This window comes from Schistocerca americana, chromosome X (assembly GCF_021461395.2).
Source record: "Schistocerca americana isolate TAMUIC-IGC-003095 chromosome X, iqSchAmer2.1, whole genome shotgun sequence".
NCBI lineage: Eukaryota > Metazoa > Arthropoda > Insecta > Orthoptera > Acrididae > Schistocerca > Schistocerca americana.
In genome coordinates, this window is record NC_060130.1 from 708,850,702 (window position 1) to 708,868,530 (window position 17,829).

The window sequence follows — 17,829 nt, forward strand, 5'->3', positions numbered from 1 at the left end:
AGGCTGGCGGTGGGATCCAAACCAGCGACCTAGTAATGAAAAACAATACAGGGATGCTGTGAACCATCGAAAGATTATCAAGTGGTTTGGTGATACACCATCACAAATGAGTCCTCTATCAATTCATACACTGGTATCATTGGGGGAAGTATCTGGAAAGAAGCCAGGAGACTGGTATGGTCCTGGTTCAGTGGCACACTTGCTAAAGTGAGTGTGAATTGATACAGCAGACAGATGAACATTTCTAATAATACTGCATGTTACGGAAAAATTGACACGTGTAGTGCATGTGTACTTCAAGTGAATAGCACAGTCTTTTTTACTTTTATGCCAATTGTAAATTTGAGAACTGTTTGAGGACTTGGACACATTTCACTTTATATTGTTATATGAACAATTTTTTTCTGTTCTTCCACTATACTCCATGCACTGAAAATGTACCTTTTATTTCTGTATATGGTGCCAAGGAACTTTATTTTTTAAGCATTTGTATTATTACATTGAGGAGATGGTAGTCTCAAGGATCAAAACTCGTAGAGAATATTATTCATGTAGCAGCTTTTTGGCAATTTAGGATGTACTATTTATTTTTTTAAAAATGGGCAAGTGTGATTAGCCCTTGTGCTCTAAGGAAAAAACGACAATTATTTTGTGTGGCATAATGGCCTGGTGCAAGTTTTTCTATTGGATGCCACTTCAGCAACTTGTGCGCCCCTGTTCTACCTCACTTATGTAACCGGGGAAAGGGGTCCTACAGTTTAATGCAGAATCCAAACTACATGTTGTTTCAGATGAGTCCTCACGTCATAGACAGGTGAAGGCTAGGTTAAAACAAAGACTGAAAAATCGGTAGTCCGACCAAGAGTCGATCCCACAATATCTCTGTTTCCAGGCACATGCTTTACTGTTAGACCATCAGAACTGTTATATGTATACATAGTTCATTTATCAGTTTTGATGACTGACTTTCTGAATATCAAAGTATGTGACATACATGTATCTTTTGATTATACTGACTTAGAATCTAAAATTTTTGACACCACCAAGGGAGTGTATACCTTAGTATGTGACATAAATTTCGACTTGATACCACTAGTCTGGTGTTAAGGCAGGCAGGCAGACAGACACCAAAAAGTGATCCTATAAGGTTTCTGTTTTTACCACTTGAGGCATAGAACCCTAAAAGCTGATTATTTTGTATTGGGTTGGGCTTACGTTATATGTAGCAGTTTTGGTTGCAGCAGATGGGATGTAATGTGAAGGAACAGTTGTTGTAAACTTCTTGATTTGTTGAGCATCTCCCCTTCTTCATTGTGTGTGAAATCCAAAGGAGGCTCAGCAAATGTTTCCCCATGGGGCCTGGGTGCCCACAGAGAAGATGTAGGTGGTAGGCTACCTGCCAGAAGGCATGTACCTACTCCTGCTCACAGCTGCTTGACTAAGGCATATGATCATCCAATTTACCATTCATCTCTTTGAGTGACTGTATGTGAGCTTTTTGCCCACCTCAGCCTGCGGATGCCCAGCTCCCCACAGGTGGGCACTTGAGCTTGTTCGATGCAGCTCTCCACACTAGTCTCTCCTGAGCAAGCACTTTCATCTCTGACCAACTGTGGCAAACTACGTCCATTTGAACTTGCTTGTTGTAGCTGATGATTCATTGATGCCTCAGGATGCATCCTATCAACCGACGCCTTCCTTTTGTTGTGCATATATTTCTTTTTCTCCCCAGCTTGATTCAGCACTTCGTCATCATTTACCTAATATACCCATCTAAACTTCACTGTTCCCCTGTATTGCTAAAAAAATGGTAAATTTATGAAACTAATAAGGTTGCAAACAAGAGAGGTAGAAAATGCCACATTTGGTATGTTCTGGCATGCTCTGCCCTGTCACAACCAAAAGGCAAGACATAGAAGGAAAAAGTCACAATGTAGATAACTAGGGGCATTTGAAAAGTCTGTGCAAAAAGAAAAACTACTTACATGTTTGGGGTAAACCTTTTTTATTTTTTGACATAGTCTCCTTTTAGACTTATACACTTTTTCCATTGCTGTTCTATTTTGTTGATCCGTTCCAAATAACAGAAATTGTCCAAGTCTGTAAAATAGCTATTAGTTACTGCAATCACCTCCCCATTTGAATAAAATCTTTGTCCCGCCAGCCATTTCTTCAAATTGGGGAACAAATAGTAGTCCGAGGGAGCCAAGTCTGGAGAACAGGGGGGCTGTGAAACGAGTTGGAATCCTGTTTCCGTTAATTTTGTGACCACAACTACTGAGGTGTGTGCTGGTGCATTGCTGTGATGGCAAAGGATTTTTTTGCAGCCCAATCACTGGCATTTTTCTTGCAGCTTGGTTTTCAAATGGTCCAATTACGATGAATAATATTCAACTGTAATAGTTTTACCCTTTCCCAGGTAGTCGATGAGGATTATCCTTTGTGAATCCCAAAAGACAGTCGCCATAACCTTTCCAATCGAAGGAATGATCTTTGCCTTTTATGGTGCAAATTCTCCCTTGGTAACCCATTGTTTAGATTGTTGCTTGGCCTCAGGAGTATAGTAATGTATCCATGTTTCATCCACAGTGACGAAACGACGCTTCAAGTCCTGCAGATTCTTCCTGAACAGCTGCAAACCATCCTTGCAACACTTCACATGATTCCGTTTTTGGTCAAGCGTGAGCAATCATGGAACCCATCTTGTGGATAGCTTTCTCATGTCCAAATGTTTATGCAAAATATTATGTGCCCATTCATTTGAGATGCCCGCAGCACTAGCAATCTCACGCACCTTAACTCTTCTGTCATCCATCACCATATCATGGATTTTATCAATGATTTCTGGAGTCGTAACCTCCACAGGGCATCCAGAACGTTCAGCATCACTTGTGCCAATATGGCCACTCCGAAAATTTTGAAACTACTTATAAACTGTTCTAATCGAAGGTGCAGAATCACTGTAATGTCTATCAAGCTTCTCTTTAGCTTCCTGAGGCGTTTTGCCTTTCATAAAGTAATGTTTACTGCCCTGAATGGGACCTCCCGGCCAACAATGCCATATGATCCATTTCATTTCAGTCACCATACAAAATTCTTTTTCGTCCATTTTTTGACAATCACTAAATTTCCTTGATTCACACGAATGCCAAACACAAAGAAATAGACCAATATGGCTGAAACTTGGTGTGCGTTCTTTCCAAAGATTCTACTAACTAAACATGACCTCGATACGCGCCGGTGGTGCCATCTCTCGGACTTTTCAAACGCCCCTTGTACTTATAGGAGGGAAGGAGAGAAGTTTGAAGATGTTAGTGAAGGAGATTACATGCAAATAGAGGGGAAATAGGAAGTAACAATGGAATAACTTTTTTTATGATGGATTGTAAGTTATATTGTGAAATCACCTGGCATGTTTGAAAAGAAGCGTAAATATTGATTACTGATATGTCAGCATCTCATACTATATCAGGAAAACTTCTGCTTCTACCTAACCATGGATCACCCAAGAACTCTCCTGTCACAGTTACAGGTATATGTAAATCCTACACATTAAAATTACAGAGATGACTCTCCAACAATTGTCTTCAGGAGGTGAAATAACAGTGCTTTTGATACACACCTTTATGCAAAGATAGAGAGGTTGGGGGAAAGTTAGAAAGGAGCAACAGGCCACTCATGCCCCGTGATGAGATGGACCAATGTGTTGTGAGGATGATGGAAAACAAAGATACCGTGAAAGGGGGAAGTGTCAAAGAGAGTAGGAGACCAAAGATAGTATATTGGTAAGCATTATGGAAACTTCAGTTATATAAGGACAGAGTGAGAAGAAAAAGGATGATATAGGAGGAGAAGTAAGAAATCAAATGAATAATGAAATTAAAAACTAAAATGGAGACAGAGAAAGAATGGGGTGGGGGAAGGGTGTATTTTTTAGGTAAAAAAGGAGTTAATAAAATAATTTGTGTGTGTGTGTGTGTGTGTGTGTGTGTGTGTGTGTGTGTGTGTGAGAGAGAGAGAGAGAGAGAGAGAGAGAGAGAGAGAGATGTTAATGGAGATTAAGTCCAGAAGGGTGGTTGTTGGATGGAGGGATATGTTGGAAAAGAAGTTTCCACACAAGGAGTTCAGAGATGCAAATAGTGTGGTGTATTGGGCACTCAGGTCACATAAGTCACACTGCAGAGCATGCTCAACAACTGGACACTAGTTTCATTTATACACTTAGACAGCATGGTGATCGTCGTTCATATATAAAATGCAGTGTAGTGAAGACAGCATGGTGATCGTCGTTCATATATAAAATGCAGTGTAGTGAAGACAGCATGGTGATCGTCGTTCATATATAAAATGCAGTGTAGTGAAGGAACAATTGTGGGGTTAGAGATAATGGTCTGGGACTGTCACATGGTTTGACAAGGATATTACAGAGGTTGGGAGGGTGACAGAAGGCTACAGCTGGTGGTGTGGATAGGATTGGGAGCTATGATCTCATTTCAGGGCTCAGCTTCAGGAAGTCATGGCCTTCACAGAGTAAAGTATCGAGACGTTGTTGACCTGGCTGGTGCTGCATACAAGAAGAGTACTTCTCTAAGTTTTCGATTTTGGAAGAGGGTGCAGCACTAGTTGGAGTGAGAGGAGGGTACTGGCACGGAAATTTATTTGTGTGTAAGATCTGTTAAGTATTTACAGGGGAGGGGGGCTGGGTAAGAGTGTTGGTGTAGGTGTTGATAGATTCACTGGTGGAACAAATAAATGTACCGTGGATGACTAGGCTCTTTGTGAGGGAGTCTACATATGTTCGGCTGAAATTTGTTGTTAGTAATTCTGAGTACTGATGTCAATAATGACAGTACATGAAGGGAAATAATACCTTGGCTATTTTTAATTAAAATTGGATTCATCTCAGAAAGAGACAAGTAATACTACTATCAAATTCTCTGATCATGTACCATAAACTGGCTGACAGCAAGGCTAAATTTGAAATACAGCTGAACTGAATAAGTTTCCTGTAGCTGACTCTTTTTAATTCATAGACTAATTTTTACGTAAATCTTGTACCTGACTCGGCACAAAAATGGTATACTTTTGTGACTATTACCAAACAACCACCAATGTTGGAAGCTGTGATTTCAAAGTACTGACACAAATTGATTATAGAAGACTGGAAAAACTGGTAAAAGCTGGCCTCGGGAAAGATCATTTGGGGTTGCGAAGAATTGTAGGAACCTCAAGAAGCAATGTTGCTCCATACTACTTATTTTAGAAGTTTGACTGAAGAATGACAAACTTGTGTTTATAGCCAGAATGAAATTATCACTCTGCAGTGGAGAGTGCACTGATATGAAACTTCCTGGCAGATTGAAACTGTGTACTGGACCGAGTAATCTGCCAGGAAGTTTCATATGTCTATAGCATTTGTAGAGCCAGGTAAAGCTTTGCATAATGTGGATTGGAATGCACTCTTTGAAATTCTGAAGGTAGCAGCAAAAAAATATAGGCAATGAAAAGTTATCTACAACTTGTACAGAAATCAAACTGCAGTTATGGTAGTTGGGGGTCGTGAAAGGGAGGCAGTGATTGAGAACAGATTTAGACTGGGTTGTAGCCTATCCTATATGTTACTGAATCAGTATAAAGCTGTTGAATATGTGTAGTGAGCAACCTGTGAAGGAATCCAAGGAGTAATGTGGTAACTGAATTAAAGTTCATGGAGAAAAAATACAAATTATGAGGTTTGCCGATCACATTATAATTCTGCCCAAGGCAACAAAGGACTACCAGGAGCAGTTGAACAGAATGGTGCCACTCAAGAAATAAAAGTTTTGGGACATGTGGTGAGTGGTGATGAAGTCAGTTCCAACGCAGAGAAAATAAGAGCAGTCATAGATTTTCCTACTCAGCACATTCGTGAAGTGGGATGTTTTCTTAGAATGTGCTAGTACTACAAGCGATTCATAAAAGTACTTCTATACCAAGACATGTCCCTTGCAAAAAGTACTTCAGGGAGAAGGCAAATTTTTGTGGAAAAATGTGCAAAAAAGACTTTTCCCTGCTCTTAAGGAGGCTCTAATATCTTTCGCAGATCTTGGCATTCTATGACAAGAATGCTTAGACAGAACTATACAGTGACGCTAAATGTGATGCACTACGTGATGAGAAGTATCAAGACACCCCCAAAAACTTGCATTTTTCATATTTGGTGCATTGTGCTGCCACCTACTGCCAGGTACTCCATATCGGTGACCTCTGTAGTCACTAGACATTGTGAGAGAGCAGAATGGGGCACTCCGTGGAGCTCACGGACTTCGAACGTGGTCAGTTGATTATCACTTGTGTCATACATCTGTATGCAAGATTTCCACACTCCTAAATATCCCAAAGTCCACTGTTTCCAATGCGATAGTGAAGTGGAGACGTGAAGGGACACGTACGGCACAAAAGCATATAGGCTGACCTTGTCTGTTGACTGACAGAGACAGCTGACAGTTGAAGAGGGTCATAATGTGTAACAGGCAGACATCTACCCAGACCATCACACAGCAATTCCAAACAGCATCAGGATCCACAGTTAGGCGGGAGGTGAGAAAACATGGGTTTCATGGTCAAGCAGTTGCTCATAAGCAATGAGCGTAAACATTGGACGATTAAACAGTGGGAAAATGTTGTGTGGAGTGACAAATCACGGTACACAATGTGGCGATCTGATGGCAGGGTGTGGGTATGGCAAGTGCCTGGCGAACATCATCTGCCAGCGTGTGTAGTACCAACAATGAAATTGAGAGGTGGTGGTGTTATGGTGTAGTCGTGTTTTTCATGGAGGTATCTTGCACTCCTTGTTTTGCCTAGCAGTATCACAGCACAGGCCTACATTGATGTTTTAAGCACCTTCTTGCTTGCCACTGTTGAAGAGCAATTCGGGGATGGAGATTGAATCTTTCAACATGTTCGAGCACCTGTTCATAATGCACGGCCTATGTCAGAGTGGTTACATGACAATAACGTCCCTGTAATGGACTGGCCTGCACAGAGTTCTGACCTGAATCCTATAGAACACCTTTGGGATGTTTTGGAACACAGACTTCATGCCAGGCCTCACTGACTGACATCGATACCTCTCTTCGGTGCAGCACTCCGTGAAGAATGGGCTGCCATTCCCCAAGAAACCTTCCAGCACCTGACTGAACGTATGCCTGCGAGAGTGCAAGCTGCCATCAGGGCTAAGGGTGGGCCAACACCCTATTGAATTCCAGCATTGCCGATGGAAGGTGCCATGAATTTGTAAGTCATTTTCAGCTAGGTGTCCAGATACTTCTGATCACATGGTATAGGTAGGTGCAGTTCTAGTATGAATTCAGGAAGGTACTTAGAACATGGTTGCGTATCCTTCCTAAAATGTCCGCACCGGATATGAATGTGTAAGCCCTAAACATAAACAATGCCAAGTTCAATGTGAGAAGAGCACTGAATAAACACCGGCAACAATAGTCATAAACTCAAGGTCCAGAGTAGATATTAATATCCCAGAGTATTGGAGTCCTACAAAAACTATTCTACAATCAAGGCAGAGTACCTTCTAGTCATTTGTGCTATCTACAAGTTCTTGCTGTATTTACTTGGCAAACCATTCACCGTTGTGACAGACCACCATTCCGTATGCTTGTAGACTAACCTGAAGGAGGCATTGAGTGATTGGCAACATGGGCACTGATGCTTAAGCAGTATGACATCACAATGGTATACAAAAATGGACACAAACACAAGGATGCTGCCTGCCTTTCAAGGAATCCCTTGGCAGAACACAGCGGACACAATTTCAACCATTGCTACATTAAATGACATTGCTGCTGAACAGAGGTGGAGTCTAACTTTGCGGATAGCTGTGGAGCCTTGGAGAATGATTGAGTAACCAAAGTAAAATTAAAATAAATTGATGGAACATTGTATCAGTGGAACTATGGTCTGACAGGGTGGAAATGGTTGCTCATCTACAGACAGCCAACCTGAACTTTTCCATGATGCTCAAACATCTATCACCTGTCATTTGCAAAGACTCTAGACAGACTCATATGCAGGTATCACTGGCCAGGTCTCTACCGATCTTGTAGACACTATGAGTCACAGTGAGGAGTGCCAGCAACAGAAGCATGTGCTGCAATTACCTCTGGGGCATCTGGTACTAATTTCACCAGCAGCAGTGCCATTCCACCAAATTGGTAATCACTGAATAATAGTCTACACTGGCTCCCTCTCCTGCTACACAGTCATCAAAGCTGTGCCTGCTGAAGCTTGAAAATTGTGAGGTTCCATGTAGATGATGTCATTTTGAGGCATGGAGCACCCTGTGTGATGATTTTGTGATCATGAAAGATTTCCAGTTGAGATAAGTATTGGAGGTAATTTCTCAGTGCTTCATCACCCAAAAAAATAACTGCCTACTACCTCCATTTGTTTTTATATTCCTGTCATATAAAAATAACTGCTTGTCGCACTTACTTTCTGCTTCACAATTCCCATAGTAGTTTTTTAAAGCTGAGTGTACAAATCATATTTTGTCTGGGACCTTTTTTCTTTTTTGACTGGCTTCCACTATGTGTATTAAAAATCAGATCTGGTAGCTGTTTGAGCCTCACATCAAATGTAGGGGATAATGTAACTAGATGGAGGTTTCCTTAAGCATTGTCTGAACCCACATTGTTAAAATTATAGAATCTGGCTTCATAGTATTAAAATACCAACTTTCAAAACAAGATATGTGTATTCAAAACTGGAGAATCTGTCACAGTTTGAGACTGTTGGTATGTCAAGAACATGGTGGTGGCTGTTTTGTGTACTGTGAAGGCAGAGTTCTATTTTAAAAACAGAATCACTGGGAAATGCTCTGCAGACCAATACTTGGCTCGAGTGCCACATTAATTAGACAACATAAAAATTATTCAGCTGCATTTGGCTTCAATTTACTTATGTGACCCCGATGTCTCATGTGACTTTGACATTTCACTGCTGAGCGAATACTCGCGTGACATTAGGTGATGTTTTTATAGATGAATTCCTTGTATGTGCTCTGTTACTGAGTCCTTGAGACAAGAGGGATTAAGTAAGCATGAGGTTATTGTGAAAATTTCTTGACCTGAAAGTGAAAGACAGTTACTTCAGTCAAAAATCATATACATTTCAGTATAATCCTCTTTAAGACAATGTACATTATCTACCATTTTCACCCTAGATTCCATCCCTGAAGTGTGATTCTGGTAAATCTGCAAAATACCCATTCACAACATTGATAACCTGTTGGACTCAAAATGTTCTCCAGTCATAGATTTCCTTGGTTGTGGCAACAGGCAGGTGAAATTCAGAGGATGTAAAATCTAGTTCCAGCTGTTAATCTTTCAAATACTTCAGCTTTCATTCATTTACTAATCATGTTCCATCCATCTGCAGAGGCTTGGGTTGCATGACCTGTACAGTAAGAGGGTTGAGTTGAGTCAGTGAATTGTTGTCAGGATGATGACCACCGGTTGCTCAGAGAAACATCATTAGCAGTCACACAACACACAACAACACTCATTGCAACGCTTTGTTGTGGCAATGCCCTCCTGAGCGTGTGCTGAAGGCAGCAGGTGGGAAGGCTGTGATGTAGCAGGTGGTACGATGCCTGCTGTGATGCCAGTGGCTTAGCAGGAACACTGACATACGGTGTGTGTGTGTGTGTGTGTGTGTGTGTGTGTGTGTGGGTGGGTGGGTGGGTGGGTGCGCGCCATCTGGGCACAGCTTTGCAACTCAGAGCAGGAGGCACCGGAAGGTGCAGAACCCAGCTGTGGTCCTTCTAGAGGAAGAAAGCCCTCAGCAGGAATGCCTGCCCTTGAAAGCAGTGGTTTATAGGTACATTCCTGGCTGCACTGCCCTAGTCTCAAACAGCTGTCAGAAGGCTAACAGCAACTGGAAGTAGGCCCACAGATGGCCAACCAGCTGAAAGGCACTAAGTACACAACACTGGACTTAGAGCCAGCAGTACCCCTGCGGTTACTGTAGAACTGTATCGCCAAGTGGACTGGGCTAGGACCTTTCCTTGTAGACGGTGACTGCTAGACTGTTATCTCTTTGACTAAACATGAGGGTGCTTTATACTAGCTCTGCGGGTACATGTTTTACTATTGCATAGGTTCCGATCACGAAAGCAACAAGAACTCCATGGCTCTGATATGAAGTAAGTGGCCATCTAGACCATGATGTCTTTGCTTTTGTGCTGCACCAATGATATTTACACTCCTAGCTCCTCTGCTTGGCGACAACATGAGGTAACCAACCCAGTGCTTCCGCAGCCATGTTTGCTGCACGAGCAATCAGCCGTGGTGTAACTTCTGCTCAGTCGACTGACTTTCCCTGTTACTCTGGTTTCTTGTGCCAACCAAGGAAGGTGTCATAGTTTTACCCAGTGGTGTCTAAGTTATTTGAGTTGCAACAGATCCCATCGCGGACAAGCATCAGGGATATGGAACAAGTCAAGGTATATATTAACTTGAGACAAAGACATCATAGAAACTTAACCTGTGTGATGTATAAACAATGAACTGTCACTAAACTACTTTATGCTGCTCATGCTTATGCCTCTAAATATCATTGAGTAAATTAGTAAAAATGATGTTACTTTCAAAAAACGCTGCTGCCTCTTCAGTTTTATTATATACATATTGTAATCTAGTTGTATATTTTATATTTTAAAATTTTCAAAATCTGTTGTTCTTAATGAATTCTCGTATCATATTCTAAAATTGTTTTAAATTTTTTGATTTAAACTTAATCCATAAATTTTAATCTAATTGAGGTGTTCATAAACTGTCATTCACTTATTAGTAGACTGAGTTCTCACAACGAATTCTGCATTCAATATTTTCAGGTTCTTCACCCTACTTACACTTTAGTATTGCTTTAAAAATTGTTGTTAATAAAATTCAGCAATAATTAAAGAATTTTCTTGTGGTTGCAAGGTTACCCCCCCCCCCCTCAATATTTTTGTACATGTTATTGAAAATCTGTTGGTATTCTATTGTTAACTGCAATCAGCAGCTTAATATTTGCTTCATTACAATGATATTTTTCAAGGAAAATATTTTTATGTTTATAAATACTGAGTTCTGGTTATAGTACACTACTACTTGTCATACAGCTTTATAACAAACACTGCTATTTGCCATGTAGCTAACAAAAATTTGAAATTCCTGAATCTAGATATTCAGGTAATTTGTAGAAGTCACGAATAAGGTGTGTTTTAAATTTTCTTTTGAATTTTGGGATTCCCAGTGTCTTGCTTGCCATTGCCAAAGCATTTTTTGTGGGCTGGTGCATTGTTCTTGTCAGGATGTGGTTTGAAAATTATGGCACAACACACAAATACTAAACACCTTTATTTAACTCACTGTACATTTAACAACACAGACTTCAGAGCCACAGAACAACAGACTTAAAAACATTCACACAGCAACTTCTGTAGGCACCAAAGATATTACATGGTGGTAAAATTTGCATCTCAACATCCTCACTCAGTTTTTAGAGACAGGGATAAATTAAGAAAGTAGTCTCAAGTTTATGGTTCAAGGGTTGAAGCCCAAGTCCTTAAACAAATTTCTCATGCTTCAGTGCAGGAAGAGCCTTAATCGGTACATCTGCCACCATACCTTCTGTTGGCTGGTATTCCAATTTCAGGAGATACTCTTGTAGAGCTCAATGTATGAAGTAATATTTTATACTAATGTGCTTCAGCTGTGAGTGAAATCTAGGTTATGTGCAAACTTTCGACCTGACTGGCTATCATTGAACAAGGTGATGTATGACAGTTTCCCTAACCCTCTTTCTTCATGTGAATATTGAAAAGTGGATTGCTTCCTTTGCTGCCTTGGTGAGGCACATGTAACTCAGCTTCAGTTGATGAAAGAGCAATGGCTGTCTGCTACAGTGAATACAGTGTGAGTGCTGATCTGGGTTGTATACATGGAAGAATCCTGGAGATACTAGAAGGTATCAGATAGATTATATAATGGTAAGACAGAGATTTAGGAACCAGGTTTTAAATTGTAAGACATTTCCAGGGGCAGATGTGGACTCTGACCACAATCTATTGATTATGAACTGTAGATTAAAACTGAAGAAACTGCAAAAAGGTGGCAATTTAAGGAGATTGGACCTGGATAAACTGACTAAACCAGAGGTTGTACAGAGTTTCAGGGAGAGCATAAGGGAACAATTGACAGGAATGGGGGAAAGATGTACAGTAGAAGAAGATGGGGTAGCTCTGAGGGATGAAGTAGTGAAGGCAGCAGAGGATAAAGTAGGTAAAAAGACAAGGGATAGTAGAAATCCTTGGGAAACAGAAGAAATATTGAATTTAATTGATGAAAGGAGGAAATATAAAAACGCAGTAAATGAAGCAGGCAAAAAGGAATACAAACGTCTCAAAAATTAGATCAACAGGAAGTGCAAAATGGCTAAGCAGGGATGGCTAGAGGATAAATGTAAGGATATAGAGGCTTATCTCACTAGGGGTAAGATAGATACTGCCTACAGGAAAATTAATGAGACCTTTGGAGAAAAGGGAACCACTTGTATGAATATCAAGAGCTCAGATGGAAACCCAGTTCTAAGCAAAGAAGGGAAAGCAGAAAGGTTTCGGAGTATATAGAGGGTCTATACAAGGGCAATGTACTTGAGGACAATATTATGGAAATCGAAGAGGATGTAAATGAAGATGAAATAGGAGATACGATACTGCGTGAAGAGTTTGACAGAGCACTGAAAGATGTCAGTCAGAACAAGGCCCCGGGAGTAGACAACATTCCATTAGAACTACTGACGGCCTTGGGAGAGCCAGTCCTGACAAAACTCTACCATCTGGTGAGCAAGATGTATGAGATAGGCGAAATACCCTCAGACTTCAAGAAGAATATAATAATTCCAATCCCAAAGAAAGCAGGTGTTGACAGATGTGAAAATTACCGAACTATCAGTTTAATAAGTCACAGTTGCAAAATACTAACGCGAATTCTTTACAGGCGAATGGAAAAAGTGATAGAAGTCGACCTCGGGGAAGATCAGTTTGGATTCCATAGAAATGTTGGAACACGTGAGGCAATACTGACCTTATGACTTGTCTTAGAAGAAAGATTAAGGAAAGGCAAACAGACGTTTCTAGCATTTGTAGGCTTAGAGAAAGCTTTTGACAATGTTGACTGGAATATTCTCTTTCAAATTCTAAAGGTGGCAGGGGTAAAATACACGGAGCGAAAGACTATTTACAATTTGTACAGAAACCAAATGGCAATTATAAAGAGTCTAGGGACATGAAAGGGAAGCAGTGGTTGGGAAGGGAATGAGACAGGGTTGTAGCCTCTCCCCGATGTTATTCAGTCTGTATATTGAGCAAGCAGTAAAGGAAACAAAAGAAAAATTCGGAATAGGTATTAAAATCCATGGAGAAGAAATAAAAACTTTGAGGGTCGCCGATGACATTGTAATTCTATCAGAGACACCAAAGGACTTGGAAGAGCAGTTGAATGGAATGGACAGTGTCTTGAAAGGAGGATATAAGATGAACATCAACAAAAGCAAAACGAGGATAATGGAATGTAGTCGAATTAAGTGGGGTGATGCTGAGGGAATTAGATTAGGAAATGAGACACTTCAAGTAGTAAAGGAGTTTTGCTATTTGGGGAGCAAAATAACTGATGACGGTCGAAGTAGAGAAGATATAAAATGTAGACTGGCAATGGCAAGGAAAGCGTTTCTGAAGAAGAGAAATTTGTTAACATCAAGTATAGATTTAAGTGTCAGGAAGTCGTTTCTGAAAGTATTTGTATGGAGTGTAGCCATGTATGGAAGTGAAACATGGACGATAAATAGTTTGGACAAGAAGAGAATAGAAACTTTCGAAATGTGGTGCTACAGAAGAATGCTGAAGATTAGATGGGTAGATCACATAACTAATGATGAAGTATTGAATAGAATTGGGGAGAAGTGGAGTATGTGGCACAACTTGACAAAAAGAAGGGACCGTTTAGTAGGACATGTTCTGAGGCATCAAGGGATCACAAATTTAGCATTGGAGGGCAGTGTGGAGGGTAAAAATCATAGAGGTAGACCAAGAGATGAATACACTAAGCAGATTCAGAAGGATGTGGGTTGCAGTAAGTACTGGGAGATGAAGAAGCTTGCACAGGATAGGGTAGCATGGAGAGCTGCATCAAACCAGTCTCAGGACTGAAGACCACAACAACAACAACAACAACAACAACAGCTGATCTGGACAAGGTGAAGTTGTACGCTGTGAATGAGTTCCTATCAGCATCAGAACTTCCCCAATCAGCATGTGTGAAACTGAATATACATTCCTTATCCATGACTTTGGTCACTTTCTTGTCTATGGTCCATTTGTAGAATCTAAGGATTTGCTTAGCCACTTACCAGTGAACAAAATTATGGCTGTTATTTTACTGGCTTAGCTTATTGACTGCATAGCATTTGTCGTCAAGTGCCGACAGTGAAGTACATCAGTGCTCCATCCAACTTTCTGAATGGGCAATGAGTGCCATCTTCCATGTTCACAGCTGTTGCATCCAACTTGCTCTGTCGCCAATGGAGTCCTTACTGGCTTGCAGTCATCCATTCTGAATCGGTGTAAAACTTCTGTGATATAACCACTTTGATGTAATGTAATTATGTCAGTGGATCGATTTACTTTGATACCCAAATAGCATCTTATGGCGTCAAGATTGTTGATATCAACCCAGGCAGGTATCTTGTCATTGATATGTTTTGTCCTTTCTGTGTGATTACTTTTTCATTGTTGCACTTGTGTGATGGGCAGTCACTGTCTGTGTACCAAAAAATGTGAGTCGCAAAACGTTGGAGCAGGCTCATTCATAGAGAAATAGCAGGCAGCTTTGTCAGTATTATTTTGAGCTTGCACACTTAACTGCTTCTTGAAAAACAGTAATCTTCTTTGTGTCCCTTCATCTTAAAAAGGTTGGTTTGTCTTTTTTTAATTTTTGTTCCAAATTATCACTATCACTCACAGCACTTTCGAACTTTTTCACGAAACATATGGTGTGTCGGCGGTTGGGTTGGGTCCTGGAGTCAAGTGGCTTACTCGCTCCATGTCAGGGCAGCTTCCGCGAGGGTTGCTTTACCACTGATAATCTTGTGCCCCTTGAGTCTGCCATCCAAACAGCCTTTTCCAGATGCAAACATCTGGTTGCCATCTTTTTTGACTTGCATAAAGCATACAACACGACCTGGTGACATCATATGCTTGCCACATTGTATGAGTGGGGTCTCCGGGATTTGTTGGAATGGTGTTCCCTCTCGTTGTGGATGGTCCTTGTGTGTTGCCTGGTCATAAGTCCTGGTTGCCAGCATACAGGCATGCTGGCGGTGTCGGTGGATGTTCCTGTGGTACTAGATGTTCTTCCCATCCTGCACTATGTTGTTCAGCGTGGACTCCAGCTCGGGTGTGAGCTTCCTCGCACCATCTCCAACTTCTTTCTTCAGCCGCGCGACGGCGTCCTCCAAGATGCAGCCTCAGTCCCGCGGTGTGAAGATCGGGTTGGAATTTATGGTGTGGAGGTCCTTCTTCGTGACGAATTCGAGCATAATTGCCCGATATCCGCCATGAAGCTCGAACGGCCGGTGTGAAAGCGGTGGCTTCTGTTTCCCTTCCGCTTCCGCGAAAAGGTACGTTTTTCTTCGGACATCGTACCGCCCATCTCGCACCATGGTCGCGATCTTCTTCAAGACCGCTGGGAGGTTGGTGACGTCCGGGAAGGGGATGGTTGTGGAGTACATCCCTCCCGCCTCTTGTATGTCCTGCTGCTGCTGCTTCACCACTTCTGGCGGCGGCGAGACGGACTGCACCACGTCCATAGGCATCTCCCCGGTCTCCTGTATTGCTACAGGTACCGGGGTGACGTCCGTTTGCGTGGACACATCCGTTTGCGTGGACACATCCACCCCAACTTGTTGTACCACCGTGGGGGTGGCAACGGGGGCAGGTGTCTTCTTTTGCGTCGTCCGGATTTCTTCCCACAACTCTTGCAGCTGCCGGTGGAGACCGACAATCTTCTTCTGCATGGCCGCTCTCTCTGCCGCCATCGCGGCTTTGAGGGCAGCCACGGCGTCGTCGGTAGAGGCGCTAAACGGGATTGCGGCCGCGCCGTTTACCCCCTTGGGCGGGGGTGGTGGGACGGCTGCCTCTTCTTCATGTACTGCTTTATTGGCGGTTGTTGGTGTCCGCTGCTTCAGGTATGCGCAGCTGCGTGCATTTGCGGTGTGCGCGCCACCACAGTTAACGCACGTTGGCGCGACGTGTGGTGGCTTGTCGCAGTTACGTGTATCATGTGCCTTTGCACATTTCAGACACGCGATTGCGTCCCTGCACGTCCTGGCGACGTGTCCCATCTTCTGGCAGCGGTAGCACTGCCTCTTGTGCTGTGGTCGGCTGCGCTTCTTCTTCTTGTTGCTGCCGCGGCCGTCTCCTGCCAGTGTGTGCAGAAGCTTTGCCACAGCAGCAAGTTTGCCTCCTTTTCTGCTAGTGGCGTTGGCGTGCGCGAGCGACGGTAACGATGCAAGCCGCAGCGAGTCGAGCAGCGGAGTGCGTGCGCGAGCAATGACAGAATATCCTTCAGAAATGCTGACAAGAAGAAGTCAGGCCATTCCTGTGTTCTGGCGGGTGTGCCAATGACGGTGATCTCAATAACAATATTGTATAGCAAAGATACGTTGCCAACTCTACCGCTGGAGAAGCTCCAAAATTGTGAATTGCCTCTGGTCAATACGCTTTCAAGGTTTCGGTCCGATTAAGACAGTAAGACACAAAGAATTGTTGCAGTTATTAATTTATGAGATTTTGTTTGGAGTCAGTGCATCGATGTATTACAGGTAATTATGCTCTAGCCACTAAACCTAATTACAGAAATGTGAATAAGACTCATTGACATGTAATGAGGATATTCCATCCCTTGTCACCCACAACTTTGAGACAAAGCTATAATCACTTCCAAGGTCACTCACAGAATACATCATCTGGTATCCTACCTGGTAGTATAACTGAAACCTGGCAATAATGCAGAATATGTTTGGCAACTCTGTGACCAATGAATTACTTCCTTGATGGCACAGAACTATCCTGCTAAATTCACTTGATATCATTTTGTCATTTCATTTGAGTAACGCGAGTGATTTTCTTTTGAGATGTGATGTAAGGCTGTCAGTTAATGCTTTTTAGTCCATGAAAGTCATTCTGCACAGAAAATACGACTACTCTCATCTCTTACGCTGTGATTTGTCTGTCATAGCAGCTACTGGACCAATAAGTAAGATATAGCTGCCACACCTCTTTGCTAGCTCCAAGGTAATGTACTTGCGCACCAGGTGCAAGCTGCCTTCGTTTGCCTGAAAGCCAAATTTTTAATTCTTTTGTAGCAGAGCAATAACTAGGCAGATAGAAACTCAATAAGGGAGTCATAAGACAATGCTTGAGCAAAATTCGTCTTGCTACTTTCAGTACACCTTAGAGTCAGAGCGAAAACCTTATGGTACTACAAAATTCATAATGCCACTTTTGTTTTCTGCCCACATATTTTTCGTTATTATGAATACATAATTTTATCTATGAACTGCCACATTTTCTTAATACTTGAGTATGATACAGAATATGAAGTAAATACAGACCTTTTCCAGGTCAAAAGTCAGTACTCCTACTAATTCATGCTAAAATAGCCACAATCATCTTACAGACACATAATGCTTTATTAAGATAGACAGTCATCGTGATGTTTCTGTAGT

General features: G+C 41.9%; 1 protein-coding gene across 2 annotated transcripts in view; it reads left to right on the forward strand.

Annotated features, from left to right (window-relative positions):
• Positions 1–17,829, forward strand: part of LOC124555055 (cysteine protease ATG4C) — an 80,886-nt gene that overhangs the window by 36,392 nt on the left and 26,665 nt on the right. For both annotated transcript variants that reach the window (XM_047128830.1, XM_047128831.1), the window contains one exon: positions 3–207. In XM_047128830.1, coding sequence (XP_046984786.1) covers positions 3–207 — 205 coding nt within the window. The remainder of the gene's footprint in view (positions 1–2; positions 208–17,829) is intronic.